General features: G+C 64.2%; 3 protein-coding genes and 1 pseudogene across 16 annotated transcripts in view; 2 read left to right on the top strand and 2 right to left on the bottom strand.

The window, feature by feature from the left end:
- The window catches only part of LOC102934537, a 1,094,240-nt pseudogene that overhangs the window by 297,125 nt on the left and 782,971 nt on the right, over positions 1 to 14,144 (top strand).
- The window catches only part of LOC102933291 (zinc finger protein OZF), a 1,218,290-nt gene that overhangs the window by 575,184 nt on the left and 628,962 nt on the right, over positions 1 to 14,144 (bottom strand). The gene's annotated exons all lie outside the window — the stretch shown is intronic.
- The window catches only part of LOC119565026 (phosphoribosylformylglycinamidine synthase), a 106,186-nt gene that overhangs the window by 60,994 nt on the left and 31,048 nt on the right, over positions 1 to 14,144 (bottom strand). The window lies entirely within an intron of this gene.
- LOC114018943 (phosphoribosylformylglycinamidine synthase) lies at positions 45 to 12,756 on the top strand. 6 transcript variants are annotated; one of them, XM_043537332.1, is made up of 16 exons: positions 71 to 207; positions 658 to 987; positions 3,041 to 3,160; positions 3,504 to 3,635; positions 4,627 to 4,857; positions 5,551 to 5,731; positions 6,256 to 6,339; positions 6,575 to 6,730; positions 7,056 to 7,175; positions 7,515 to 7,660; positions 7,924 to 8,134; positions 8,351 to 8,442; positions 8,533 to 8,647; positions 9,164 to 9,322; positions 9,428 to 9,580; positions 11,443 to 12,756. In XM_043537332.1, exons 3-16 carry the CDS (start codon positions 3,074 to 3,076, stop codon positions 11,763 to 11,765), a joined length of 2,190 nt encoding a protein of 729 aa, XP_043393267.1. In that variant the 5' UTR covers positions 71 to 207; positions 658 to 987; positions 3,041 to 3,073; the 3' UTR covers positions 11,766 to 12,756. The 6 variants fall into 6 exon arrangements, with proteins under 6 accessions (XP_037743255.2, XP_043393267.1, XP_043393269.1 ...); XM_043537334.1 differs by having other exon boundaries at positions 632 to 987; XM_043537335.1 differs by having other exon boundaries at positions 77 to 207; positions 658 to 893.

Below are 14,144 nucleotides of genomic sequence, written 5' to 3'. Positions count from 1 at the left end.
CAACCTCCTCCCCTCCCCGCTCCCTGACACCCATGTACCCCCCAGCTGGGTGACCCCACGCTGAGCATGCTGGAGATCTGGGGGGCCGAGTACCAGGAGTCCAACGCCCTCCTGCTGCGCCCCGCCGATGCCGCGCTGCTGCAACGCCTAGGCAAGCGCGAACGCTGCCCCGTGGACGTCGTGGGCACCATCACCGGGGACAGACGGGTACGGGTGCCGGTGTGGGGGAGCCGGGCCGGGGCTGTGGCTGGCGGGGCGGCTGGGGGCACCGGGCCGAGGGACGGGCAGCCGGGAGCTGCATGTGATGATGGCTTGAGCCTAGGGACAGACAGCTGAGGGGGGACTGGCGCGTGGGAGATGGGCCCGGGGCCAGGACTTGTGTGTGGGGAGGCTGGGAGTGGAGGGGCGGGCCTGGTGTGAGCTGGGCCTGGGGAATAATTGGGTTTCATGTGGGGGTCGGGGTGGGGCCTGTGTTATACTTAAAGTACTGCCCAGGATCTGTTCAGAGGGGATAAGGCAAACGCCACATTTATTGGTAATCCACGTATCAATCATACCCTGGATCATACGCGTACGATCGATGTTACAGTCTCACACACGCACACTCCGTCTTGTTGTTGTTCCCATCGAGGTGCTCCCTTTCACTTCACTGGCCAGGTGCGTTAGATGGGGGAGAGGTGGATCCGATCCGGGGCGATGCTCCTACGTTGACAAGCCGAGACCCGGGGTCCTCTGCACGACACCTCCCAAGTAGAGCCGCTTCCCTCTCATGCAAATGCAAAATCTGCCTCCGTCAGTTGGTCACCGGCGGCGCTTCCTTCGGGGTGCCGCGTTTCGTTTCAGAGAGGGTGTTTTCAAAAGAAGGTGCTGGCTTCTCACCTCCAAGGCCGTCAATATGTCTGATCTTCCATAGTGAGCCCACCTGGCAAGTTTTATTGTGCTTGGCTCTGGCTCCCGTCCCTTTCCAAGGGTTTCAGCTGTCCGGAGGTACTGCCTTCCACGCCTCGCTCCTTCACCAGGGCAGGCGGTTAAAAGGGGGAGATCTCATTCTACTCCGAGCGAAAAGACATTTTCCTTCCGCCTTAACTCTCCTTAGGGGCTATAACGTTATGCCAGGGTTCACTACAAAGTTATAAGGATTTGATATAAAGTTGTGTGAAAATAGAGGCAGACAGGGCACATGGGCGGCTGGAGGGGTGTCCGTTCTGTGCGGGGGGGGCAGGGCACGGGTGGCTGGGCCTGATGGAGTTCATGGTGGGGGGGGGGGGGTCACGAGGCGTCCGGGGTCTGGGTCTGTGGAGCAGTGCCGGGGGTGGGGTTGGCTGGAACTGGGGAGGGACACTGGGGGGCTCTGTGGAGAGGAAACGGGGGTGTAGCACAAAGGATGAGACGGGGATCCTGGTAGCAGAGATGGGGCTGGGAGAAGGGGGTGCCATGGAATGGGATATCACTGGGGGCAGAGGAGCGGGTGGGCACAGGACACCGGAGAGGGCAGGGCTGGGCACAGGCTGGTTGCCGTGAGAGGGGGCTGGCAGTGGGGCAGGGGTGGCCCCCAGGCAGCGCCTTTCCCAGGCTCCCTGTTGGAGAACCCCTGGCTCCAGCAGGGTCCTGCACGTCTGGATACTTGGAGGGCGACCCCCCTGCAAGTGTTATGAATTACACCTGAGAGGACACGCACACAACTGCTGCGAATTATACCGGGTAGGACATGCACACAACTGCTGCGAATTATACCGGGTAGGACATGCACACAACTGCTGCGAATTACACCTGATAGGACACGCCCACAAATGCTACAAATTACACCTGGTAGGACACGCACACAACTGCTGCGAATTACACCTGGTAGGACACGCACACAAATGCTGCGAATTACACCTGGTGGGACACGCACACAAATGCTGCGAATTACACCTGGTGGGACACGCACACAAATGCTACGAATTACACCTGGTGGGACACGCACACAACTGCTGCGAATTACACCTGGTGGGACACGCACACAACTGCTGCGAATTACACCTGGTGGGACACGCACACAAATGCTGCGAATTACACCTGGTAGGACACGCACACAAATGCTGCGAATTACACCTGGTGGGACACGCACACAAATGCTGCGAATTACACCTGGTAGGACACGCACAGTTCGAATCTAGGCTGAGGCACATAAAAGTCCACAACTGCAGAGTTCCCACAAGACACTAAGTTTATTACGCTCGAGCGTGGTGCCCCCCTGCTAGCCAGGAGGGGACCCTGAATACAGATTATACAAAGGTTATATACTTTTTAGCAAAGCATGTTGCCCTCGTGCATCGGAAACCTTAGCCAATAAACAAACCCTTTTCTTATCTACCACCTATCCCTGCTTGGTGCATTCCTCGTGCTAAACCAGTATGTTGATTACACAGCATGGTCCTAAAGCCATGCATCAGTAACTTTTATTATCAGGATGAGAGGCCTCACATCAAGGCCAAGAGACAGGGAGTTAGAGACTGACAAAAACCAGATACTGGGAGTCAAGGCAGGCTGGAGACGAGGAGGAGGATTTTCACAGGGATTCAGAATCTAAGGATCACTCCTCCTGGTGTATGATGTGCTTGCTTTTAGACAGTGGTGGGCCCCAAACCAAAATGGAGTCACATGTGCTAACTTTTCCTTAACACAAGGGAGGTCCCACGGAGCTACGGGCCAGGGCAGCTGGCTCTGAGTTGGGCCCCAGAATTGCAGCATAGCCGTAGGGCTCAGACTGGGGGGAGGGTTCCAGAGCCAGGCTCCAGCCCGAGCCCCGCGACTACCTGGCTAGTTGTAGGCCCAAGGCCAGGCACGGCCCTGGCTCTGCCCCAGCCCCTCATTCCAGCCCCTTGGGCGAAGCCCAAACTCCCAGCCCAGGGGCAGGAAGCAGGCATCTCTGCGGGGCTGGAGGGTGGGGTGCTAACCGTTAGGCCCCCTGGCCCTCCACACCCCCAGCGCACTGGGGCATAGATTGGGGGGGCTGTGACTCGTCACTGACACCCCCCCATGGGTTACCCTCCCTCAGATTGTGCTGGTGGATGACCTGGAGGACCCAGTGATGGACGTGGCCCCAGTGAAGCCCAGTGGGAAGCAGACGCCGGTCGACCTGCAGCTGGAGTGGGTGCTGGGCAAGATGCCACAAAAGGTACGGGGGGGGCCCTGGGGTCGCACCCACAGATCCCCCCAGACTGCCCCCCCACAACGCCCCCTTCTGGGAGAGGCCGGGGCTGGAGGATCCAGGAGCTCCCTCAACAGACTGTGCCCCCAGCCTCTCCCCTACGGCACCCCCGTCTGGGAGAGGCCGGGGCCGGAGTAGCGGGAGGCTCCCCCCATAGACAGTGCCCCCACCGTGTCCCCCCACGGCGCCCCCTTCTGGGAGAGGCCAGGGCTGGAGTAGCGGGGAGCTCCCCAGACAGATGGTGCCCCCTGCTTGCTCCCCACAGCGTCCCCTGCTGGATTAACTCATGAATGTCCCATCTTTTCTTCAGGAATTTGTCTTGTCCCACAACAGCCCAGTCCTCCACCGCCTGTGCCTGCCCACTGGGCTGAGTGTGGGGGACGCCCTGGAGCGGGTCCTGCGGCTGCCGGCCGTGGCCAGCAAACGCTACCTGACCAACAAGGTATCCTGCCCCCCCCCCCGAGGGTGTGGCCCAAGCGAGCTTGTGACGATTCAGAGGGTAGTGCCCCCTGACCCTGTACCTCTGCCCCCGAGTGGCAGTATCCCCACACCTCCTGATCCTGTGTCTCTGCCCTCCTGGAGGGGAAAGTGCCCTGTGTCACGGGGTCCCCGGGCCATGCTCTGGAGCTGCTCCCTACGAAGCCAGGCAGGGCTCTGGGGAGCCTCCTCTCTGGGAACAGATGGTCCCCAGGGCAGAAGCTCCCACAGCTTCCACCTTCCTGGGTCTGACCTTGGAGCCTTCAGCCTCCCCTGCCCCACCGTGCGCTTCCCAAAGCGCGTCCGTCTGCCCGGGGTGGGTCGTGGGGAAGCCAGAGGGCCCTGCCCCCCAACTCCGTAGTCAGACGGGACTCAGCCAGCTGGGAAAACAGGAGGTTTATTCGTCGACAGGAACACAGCGTAGGGCAGAACTTGTTAGCACAGAAATCAGTGACTTTCAGCCAAGTCCATCTTGTGGGGAGGGGGGCCCAGAGCCAGGGCTCTGCCCTCCCCTGCGCCCCAAGTCAGCCAAGACTGACTCCTTCCAGCTGTGCCTGGCCCCTGCCCTGCCCCTTGCTGCTCCTCCGGCCTTTGTCTCGCTTCCCGGGCCCAGAGTCACCTGTCGCATCCCCCTCCTGGGTCTCAGTGACGAAGTGGCGGCCACAGCATCGGTGCAGGCAGCTGGAGCAGCCCCCGGAAAAGTCACACACGCTTATTCCTACCGCCTAAGCATTGGTGCAATACACAGGGAAACTGAGGCACACACAGCATCCATGAAAACAGTAAGACTCTCAAAGGCTCACATACAAGATAACAAGGGAGAATCCCCCCTATGTCACATCCTGCACCTCCTGACCCCATGTCTCTGTCGTCGTCCCTGGCCCCAGCTCTCTGCCCCCCCACCCCCCCCACCCCAGAGGAGTACTGCCACCCTGAGCAGTGTGTCCCTGTGGCAGGTGGACCGGTCGGTGACGGGGCTGGTGGCCCAGCAGCAGTGCGTGGGTCCCCTGCACACACCCCTGGCCGATGTGGCCGTGGTGGCTCTGTCCCCCTTCGAGACGGTGGGGGCAGCCACGGCCCTCGGGGAGCAGCCACTCAAGGGACTGATCGACCCGGGCGCGGGGGCCCGGCTGGCCGTGGGTGAGGCGCTCACCAACCTGGTCTTTGCCCGCGTCACCGACCTGCGGGTGAGTCGCCCTGTGAGCCATGGGGGGTCTGCTTGGGGAGGGGAGGTTGGGGGGATGCTGGGGGGGGGTCTGCTTGGGGAGGGGACAGCCTGGGGGGGGGCTGAGTGGGGAGGGGCTGGTCTGTGTCTGACATTTCCCCCCATGGCTAATCCTCCTCTTGCCACCCTCCATGTGAAGTGCAGTGGAGGTGCAGGGGGCCCATGGGGCTGTGTGTGTGTGGGGGGAGATTGGGGCTGTATGGGGGTCCCGTGTCTCACCCCGCTTTCTTCCCAGGATATGAAGTGCAACTGGACCTGGCTGTGGGATAGGGGGGCCATGGGGTTGTGGGCTCATGTGGCTGATTCTCTCCCCCCTTCCCCTCCGGGACGTGAAGTTCAGCAGGAACTGGGGGGGGCTGTGGTGCAGTGGGGTGGTTGTGGGGCTGTCAGCAGACCACGGCTGACCCCTCTCTGTCCCCAGGATGTGAAATGCAATGGGCACTGGTTGTGGAGGCTGTGGGGCGGCCATGGGGCAGTGTGGGGCGGGAGGGGGCATAGGGCTGTATGGGAGCCCAATGGCTGACCCCCCTCTCCCCTCCGGACGTGAAGTGCAGCGGGAACTGGATGTGGAGGCCATAAAGCGGGGGCGCTATGGGGCAGTGCAGGAGGCATGGGGCTGGTCGGGGCCCCGTGGCTGACCCCCCTCTCCCCCCAGGACGTGAAGTGCAGCGGGAACTGGATGTGGGCGGCCAAGCAGGCGGGCGAGGGCGCGGCGCTGGTGGACGCCTGTAGGGCCATGTGCGCCGTCATGGGCCAGCTGGGGGTGGCCGTGGACGGGGGCAAGGACTCGCTCAGCATGGCGGCCCGCGTGGGCACGGACATCGTCATGGCGCCCGGTGAGTGTGGGGGGTGGGCTCTGCCCCTTCGCCCTGCCCCAGCAGCCCTCCACCCCAGATTCTGTGGGCCCCCTCGCCCCGCTGTCTCCAGCCCCCATGAGTCCCCGGGCCCCCCTCTGACAGGCCTCCACCCTCCCTTGTCCCATGCCAGCCATGTAACCTTTCCACGCTCAGCAGGCCGGGCATCTGTCCATAGGGAAACTGAGGCACACCACCAGATGCCTCATCTCCCACAGACCTCCTCTGTTAGAGGGGTGTGCGCACGAGGGCCGCCCCATGTCCATCCCCAAAGCTACTGCCCCATGCCCCCTCTGCCCCCACTGCAGCCAGTCCTCACTCCCCTATCCACCCCGTAAAGGGTCCCCAATTCATCCCCTGCAGGTGCCCTGGCTTTCTTGCCCCCGGGAGTCCCCAATCCCGCCCTTCCAAGCTATCCTGGCCCCCCACACTGGCTCTTTCCCCCGCTTCCCCCACCCCCCTAGGCTAGTTGGACTCCCCACTGACCCCATCCCATCTCCCCACAGGGACATTGGTCGTCTCAGCCTACGCCGTGTGTCCGGACATCAGGGCCACCGTCACACCTGACCTCAAGTGCCCCGATGGCAAAGGTGAGGGGCGGGGGCTGGTTGGCTCAGGGGAGTGGGGAATGGGGCACAGGCTCTTTCCCTTTTAGGGGGCACCAGCTCCCATCTGGCCCCAGGGCACGGACTGGCTGGCTCAGAGGGGTGGGGCATGGGGCCTTTCCCCTCTTGGGGGCGCTGGCTCTGATGTGCCACAGGCCAGGGACTGGCTGGCTCGGGGACCCTGGTGTCTGGCTCTGACCCCATCTCTCTTGCCCTGCAGGGGCCCTACTGTACGTGGAGCTGTGCCCCGAGCGGCACCGGCTGGGGGGCAGTGCCCTGGCGCAGTGCTACTCCCAGCTGGGGGATAGCTGCCCAGACCTGGAGAACCCGGACAGCCTGGCAGCCTGCTTCCGCGTCACCCAGCAATTGCTGCAAGGTGTGTCCGTCCGTCTGTCCGTCCCTGCCGGGGGGGGATGAGCCCTGCTGTGGGGGAAGTGTGAGGGGGGCTGGCCATGTGGCCTCCCCAGACCTGGAGGGTGCCCCTGGGGCTGGGGGAGGAGCTGGATGTGGGCACCCCAGGAGTGGAGTGAAGCTGGCCTGGGTGCCCCTCGGGGCTGGGCGGGGAGCTGGATGTGGGCACCCCCAGGGTCTGAGGGGCGGGGCTGGGGGGGGTGGAGTGAAGCTGGCATGGGTGCCCCTTGGGGCTGGGGGGGAGCTGGGTTGCTGGGGGGGACCTGTCCCACCCGGTGCTGTCCCCCCAGAGTCGGTGGTGAGCGCGGGGCATGACGTGAGTGACGGGGGGCTGGTGACCTGCCTGCTGGAGATGGCCTTCGCCGGGAACTGTGGGCTGCAGGCCGAGCTGGTGGCACCGGGGCTTAACGGTGAGTGGGGGGCCCTGCCCCGAACCCCACAACCTGGTGGTAAATGGGGGACTTCACCCCGAACCCGTGTCCCAAGCCCCACAGCCCAGCGGTGAATGGAAAACCACATCACAAACCCCCTCCCCAAATCCCCACCCTGAACCCCACAGCCTGGCAGTGAATGGGGGACCCTGTCCCCTAACCCCTCCCCAAACCTCTGTCCTGAGCCCTCCCGTAGCCCAGTGGTGAGAACCTGGACCCCTCCCCCACAAGGCCAACCTCACCGACCACCTCACACGAGCCCCCCCACCTCTAAATCCCCCAGTTCTCCCCCCCAAGCTGACTCCCCTCCCCCCCCAGCCCTGGGGGTGCTGTTTGCCGAGGAGCTGGGCCTGGTGCTGGAGGTGCCCAGCGCTGTGGCAGGAGACGTCTGCAGACGGTACGAGGAGGCTGGAGTGCGGTGCCTGCCCATCGGGCAGACGGGACCCCTGGGCCCCCAGTCCATGGTGAGTGGGGCTGTGGGTTGGGATTGAGGGGCACCGCAGAGCTGGGGGGAGCAGGGGGCTGCAGGTAGCAGGGGGCTGCTGGGGGGGCACCACAGAGCTGGGGGGGGGAACAGGGCAGGGAGCAGGGGGCTGCAGGTCAGGAGTGGGGGGCACCGCAGAGCTGGGGGCGGGCAGGGCTGGGCTGGGCTAGCAGGGGCTGCGGGTCGGGAGTGAGGGGCACCAGTGCTGCAGTCCCCCCGGCTGACGCCCCTGCGTGCCCCCAGGTGCGGCTGCGGGTGAACGGGCAGGAGGAGCTGGCGCGGCCCGTGGGTGACCTGCGCGCCCTCTGGGAGGCCACGAGTTTCCAGCTGGAGCGGCTGCAAGCGTCACCCCAATGCGTGGAGCAGGAGGAGAGGGGGCTGGCACAGCGCCAGGGCCCCAGCTTCACCCTGACCTTCGACCCCAAGATTGAGCCCCCGCTGCTGTGCCAGATGGGTGAGGGCCGGGGCCCCTGGGGGGAGGGGCTCACTGGGGGGAGGAGGGGTGTGTGGGAGGGGGTGTCCCCAGATCGCTATGGAGAAAGGAGGTCTCTGGGGGGGAGGGGTGTGTGGGCAGGGGTGTCCCCAGGTCCCCGTGGGGGGGGGGGTCTCTGCCAGTGGGGGTGCACTGAGCCCAGCAGGCCCTGGTCTCTAACCCCACCTTTGCCCCCAGCCCGGCCGGGCCCGCGCGTGGCCATCCTGCGCGAGGAGGGCAGCAACGGGGACCGCGAGATGGTGGCAGCCTTCGTCATGGCGGGGTTCCAGGTGAGACCTCCCCACCCCCACCCCGAACCCTGGAGTCCTGCTCCGCCCCCCCCACTCTAACCACTTGGCCCCACCCCCCTCTCTCCCCAGGCCTGGGACGTGACCATGCAGGACCTGTACGCAGGGGAGGTGACTCTGGAGTCGTTCCGGGGCCTGGTCTTTGTGGGGGGCTTCAGCTACGCGGACGTCCTAGGGTCTGCCAAAGGTGAGACCCCTGCCCGGGAGCCAGCCAGTGCCCCCCTCACCTCCTGAGCCAGCCAGTGCCCCCCTCACCTCACACCCCACCCAGCCAGCGTGTCCACTCCCTTCACCCCCCGCCGAGCCAGCGTGTCCACTCCCCTCACCCCCCGCCGAGCCAGCGAGTCCCCACCCTGGGGCCAGTTGGAAGCCGGCACCCCCTAGAAGGGACAGGCTCCGAGCCCCGTTCCCCACCCCCCTGAGCCAGCCAGTCCCCCTCGGGGGCCAGCCAGTGCCCCCCCTCGCCTCCTGAGCCAGCGTGTCCACTCCCCTCACCCCCGCCGAGCCAGCCAGTCTCCACCCTGGGGCCAGTTGGAAGCCGGCACCCCCTAGAAGGGACAGGCTCCGAGCCCCGTTCCCCACCCCCCTGAGCCAGCCAGTCCCCGTCGGGGGCCAGGTTCGAGCCAGTGGCCCCTGGAAGGGAAAGGCCCCGGGCCCCATTGCCCCCAGGTGACTGACCCCCGGTGTCCCTTTTTGTCCCCAGGCTGGGCAGCTTCGGTGACCTTCAACCCCCGGGCGCGGGCCCAGTTTGAGGCCTTTCACTGGCGCAGGGACACGTTCAGCCTGGGTGTCTGCAACGGCTGCCAGCTGATGGCGCTGCTGGGCTGGGTGGGGGGCAGGAGCCCCACGAGCGACCCCCCGGGTGAGTGGGGCTGCGGGGAGGGGCCTGTCGGTGGGCTGGAGGGATTGGGGAGGTGTCTGGGTGGGGGATTCTAGGGCAGGGCTCACTCAGCCTGTCTGTCCGCAGGTGGGGCCGTCCGTCCCGGGGTGCTGCTGGCCCCCAACGATTCGGGCCGGTTCGAGTCGCGTTTCGTGGCGCTGGCCGTCCAGCAGAGCCCGGCGGTGATGCTGCAGGGCATGGCTGGCTCCACCCTGGGAATCTGGGTGGCGCACGGAGAAGGTAACAGCTCTGGGGGGCTGCTCGCTCCGTCCCGTATACACAGCCCCGCTCCCCACCCCAGGTGCGGATGCATCTCAGCGCTGGGTGAGGGGACCCTGTACAACCAGCCTCTGCGTCCTACCCCAGAGGAGTGGCTGGGGGGTCCTTCCCTAATATGGTGGGAGGGGTCCTTGCCCTGGCCTCCCCCCCACCCCCTCCCGTCGGGTGTGTGTCTCCGTCGAGCCATGGTCCTGTGCGTGTTGCTCTCGAGGTGTCCGTGCGCCTGAGACGGGAAGGCTTTTCCCCAGCAGGCTCCGCTGGGCCGTACCTGCCCCCTTCTCCCCCTCAAGCTGCATCCCAAGAGCGTGGAGCATGGTGCGGCCCGACCGTCTCTCCGGTTCCTTTGCAGCACCCGTGGTCGGAGACGGGTCCTCCAGCCGACGTGGTGGGGGTGGGGGAGGGTAAATTGTTCGTGCTTAACCGTCAGTGGTAGAAAAGCTCCTTTCCGAGCATTGGGGTCCCCTTCAGCAAACGGGGGGCACCTCGAGAGGGGTGCCTCTGGATTGGACTCTGGTGCGACCATTGCTGGGATCCTGGCATCCAGTTCTGGTGCCCTCAGCTCAAGAAGGCCTGAGTCGATTGCAGAGGGGTCACGAGGAGCCAGCGGGGTTGCAGGCCTCCAGGTAGCATCGAGAACTAAAGTTAAAGCATGGTTAGCCCAGAGCCCAGCCAGGCTGTGGTGAACCCCTGGGCTCAAGCTCCGTCTGTCTCTCTGTCTGGCTCCAGCTGAGAGCCCCGACTCCTTCCAGCCCCCGACTCTTATTTCCCCGCCCCCAACCTGTCCCGTCCTTTGTTCTCCGGCTGGGGAAATGCTGTTTATCCTCCCCAAGGAGAGGTGGGGGGGTCCATCTCCCTCTGGGTTGTTGGTTGCTTGGTGTCGCTGTCCGGGCCATTGTATTTGCCTTCATCTTCTGAGATGCTCCATTGATATAGGGGCTAAGGCTCCTACAGCTCGGTGACACCCCCACCTATGTTCCTCAGCCGGTCCCAAGAGCAAACAGCCCTTTCCCACCCCACTGGGTCACAAAGCAGCCAACAGGGCAAACTGAGGCACACAGTGGCTTCCAAAAGATTGCCAAATATTCCAGCTTCGGCACACCTGTCTTCTAGCCAAAGCCATGTGCCACCAGAGAGCTCCACTGACGAGCCTTAGTGTCCCCTCTGCAGAGAACAAGACGTAGGAGAGGGGAAGCGAGCTCCTCGTAGGGACTTGCAGTGAATTTCAGGCTGCGTCCTGCCTGCTCGACCCGTCCCTGGGCTGTCATGGCAGGTTGGCTCCGGGGTGTCTCTTTTGGAGTCTGGTTCCCTGGCTTGTACAGTAGCTGGAGCTCTTGGAGAGGGCGGTCCCTGAGTGTGTGTCCCCCCCGCCCCCCTCGCTCTCCTTCCCCGCCCCCGCGGGTCCTTCCCCCAGAGGGTGTTTGCCAAGCAGAAGGAACTGGAGAGCTCTGTGCTCAGGGCCTCGGTCCGGTGCAGGAGGAGAAGGGCGCAGGTGCTGGCCACAGCTAAGGAAAATCCCCCCGTCTCAGCACATGAAGGGCCTGCCCAGCTCTAGTGGAGCACGCCGGGGTCCGCACAACCGGGAGAACCCCCGTTGCTGTACAGGGCAAGCAACTGGGCTCCGCACTCCCTGCCCTGCTGGCCATCATGACAGTGAGAGAATGTGCGGGGGGGCTTTATCTGTCTCCCCCCCATGCCCACCCCAGCTCGCATGCGGTTTCACGCTCCCGAGGCAGCATCGGGGTATGGAGGCGGTGGGCCTGTTGTGGGGGGGTGTCCCGCTGGGGCTCTCTGCCCATCTCACCCCTTCTTTTCCCCTGCCCCAGGTCGGATGCGGTTCCGCTCACCCGAGGTGCTGGCTGCAGTGACGTCGCGGGGCTTGGCCCCACTGCGCTACGTGGATGACCAGGGCCAGCCCACCCAGGAGTACCCCCTGAACCCCAACGGCTCCCCGCTGGGCATCGCCGGGCTCTGCTCGCCCGACGGGCGCCATTTGGCCATGATGCCCCACCCCGAGCGCTGCGTCCTGCCCTGGCAGTGGGCCTGGATGCCGCCCGACTGGCGCCGCACCATGGAGGTCTCGCCCTGGCTGCGCATGTTCCAGAACGCCTGCGAGTGGTGCCTGGAGCACCCCGAGGGGGAGTCCTGACTGCGGAGCCCAGTCGCCAGCCGGTCTCGTATCCCAAGGTTTGTCCCCGGGCCGGGACCGGCACAAAACCGCCCTGGTTTTATCCGGTGTGGGACTGGGGAGGCGGGGCTATTTCAGGAGCACATGGCCCCGCCCCCTCCGCCGTGACCTCCTATGCACCGTGCATATGAGGTCATGCTGGTGGGGGCTGGACGGTGCGCTCTTAAAAATGCCCCCTCCTGCAGTGTGACCGTCTGTGCACCGGGCATGTGGGGTGAGGTCATGCTGGAGGGGGCGGGGTTTGTGTTAGAGAGGTTGAATGGGGGCGGGGTCACATGGGAGGAGGCGGGTCCACACTGTTCCCTGAAGGTCCTTAGTCCCGATCCCTACAGGGCCAGCCACCCCCAGCCTGGAGACCTGTCAGCAGTTCCCCGTCCTGGCCACTGGGGACAGACTTGAAGAGGAACAAAAGCAGGGGTGTGAGGGGTTCAGTGGGGGAATTGAGCTGGGGGGCTGGGGGCCAGGACAGGTCCAGGAGGAGCAGGGCAGGAGGAGGTTGGTGGGGTTTAGAGGGGATTGGCTGTCTGAGCAGCCCCTGCTTGCTGGTTAATGGGTCTGGGGGGCTGGAGCCCAGAGGAGAGGGTGGGCCTGCGCTCCCACCAGACCCGGGGAACAGGGTGTGGAACCCCCTCGAAGGGGCCACGGATGTTTGAAAGGCCTGGGGGAGACGGGGGGTGAGGAATAGAGTGACTCAGAGGGGACGGCTGATGGGGCAGAGTTGCAGGGGGCAGTGGAGGACAGCTAATGCCATTGCTGTAGATCGGGGCTTCTCAAACTGGGGGTCGTGAGGTCATTACGTGGGTGGCTGCGAGCTCTCAACCTCCACCCCAACCCCGCTTGCCTCCAGTGTTAGTATTGGTGTTAAATATGTTAAAAACTGTTTAATGTTTTGGGGGGGCACGCCGAGGCTTGCTGTGTGAACAGGGTCGCCAGTAAAGCCATCTGAGCCCCACTGCTGTGGATGGTGGTTCATCCCTCGCCGTGACAATCCAGGCAGGCCCTTTTGCTGTCCCCAGCACCACAGTGATGCACTCGTGTGTGGCGGGGTGTCAGGTCTTCCCTGGGGCACCGGGGTATTTCCACGGCTGGCAGATCCTTTCTTTCCCCACCCTGGAATGAACTCCGCCACCCTCCCTCCCCAGCCTGCCATGAGCTCGCAGCGGCATACCGAGGGGAGCAAACCCCGGCTCGGACAAGAGACACAGAGATGCTGCTGCTCGTCAATTTGTGGAAAGGAAAAACTGGTTTTTCAACTGGACCTTGGCTCCGAGGAAGGGAGAGTGGAAAAGCCCAGAGCTGTCTTTGGGCTGAGGCTGGGTCTCCTCGGTGGTGGGACTGGCCAGCTGGAGACGATCCCAGCCCAGAGCCCAAGGGGGAGGTTGGAATTTCTCACCCCCCCCCTGCTCCCTGGAGCCCCGCAGGGAAGGGGGAGGAGGTGGGGCAGGCAGATGGGGTGTTCGGAAGGGTTGGGCAGCAGGGTTTAGGTAGCACAGGCTCAGGGAACTGGAGGACATATCAACCCTGGTGTCAGTATTCTCCGAGATCTGCCCCGCGGGGTCTCGATCTCGCTGTGAGTCTGCAGCGCCTGGACCCGAGCTGGGGCCTGCGAGGAGTGGCGGGGGAGTTTGAATCCCCTGCTCTGGGCAGGGATTGGTTGGATGAAAGCCTTCTGCTGGGCTCTTTCCAGTTCTGTGTGATTTATCTCCTGGTCCTATTTCCATCTGCACTCCCGTTGCCAACCCCAGCTGCCGGCCTCAGCGCTCCCCCGTAGCAATCATGGACCTGCAGCTCTCACCGAAACTGTCCCCTGCAGGCGCCTGCCGTCAGGGTTTTTCTCCTTAGGTGGGGGGAGATTCATGTGACTCTTTGTGTAACAATATTCAAGGAAGTATTTGTTCATTAGCTGGCAGCAGCTCGGCCTTAAGTGGAGGCCAGTTTGTGTGTGTCACTCTTAACTTGTTGATCCCATCAAAGGGATCCTTCCACGCTCCCCCCAGCACCCCCCAAAGCCATGTAACAGGCTGACCTGCTGTCCTCCACTTCCAGCATCGCGCTGAGCCGGGCTTCCAGCCCTCCCTCGGAGAGCGGGGCTCAGCCTTTGGGGTTGGAGCCATCGGCCCCCACCCGTCGCTTCGCTGTGGCTTTGTGGGTTTCAGGTTTGTGGGGCAGCAGCATGGCCTGGATGTTGGGCAGGACCCCTTGCCCGGCCGCCTGTTGAGCTCTTTGTCAGGGCGAGTGGCCAGGGGGTAATCGGGGGTTTCTTGTCCCGGGCCGCGTTGCCAGACAGCTGGAGGATTTCAGCCGTGGGCTACAGCCCAGCTGGTGCCTGCAGCCCGAGTG

The sequence above is a fragment of the Chelonia mydas genome, chromosome 28, assembly GCF_015237465.2.
Source record: "Chelonia mydas isolate rCheMyd1 chromosome 28, rCheMyd1.pri.v2, whole genome shotgun sequence".
Taxonomy (NCBI): Eukaryota; Metazoa; Chordata; order Testudines; family Cheloniidae; genus Chelonia; species Chelonia mydas.
The sequence above is the reverse complement of the archived record's forward strand: the minus strand, read 5'-3'. Positions and strand labels throughout refer to the sequence as shown.

Excerpts from the sequence above, each read along its gene's own strand:
- LOC114018943 (XM_037887327.2), top strand. The coding sequence starts at position 67 with ATGCTGGAGATCTGGGGGGCCGAGTACCAGGAGTCCAACGCCCTCCTG. Across the intron at positions 5,732-6,255 it reads GGACATCGTCATGGCGCCCG|GGACATTGGTCGTCTCAGCC; the intron begins GTGAGTGTGGGG and ends ATCTCCCCACAG. Across the intron at positions 6,731-7,055 it reads CACCCAGCAATTGCTGCAAG|AGTCGGTGGTGAGCGCGGGG; the intron begins GTGTGTCCGTCC and ends CTGTCCCCCCAG.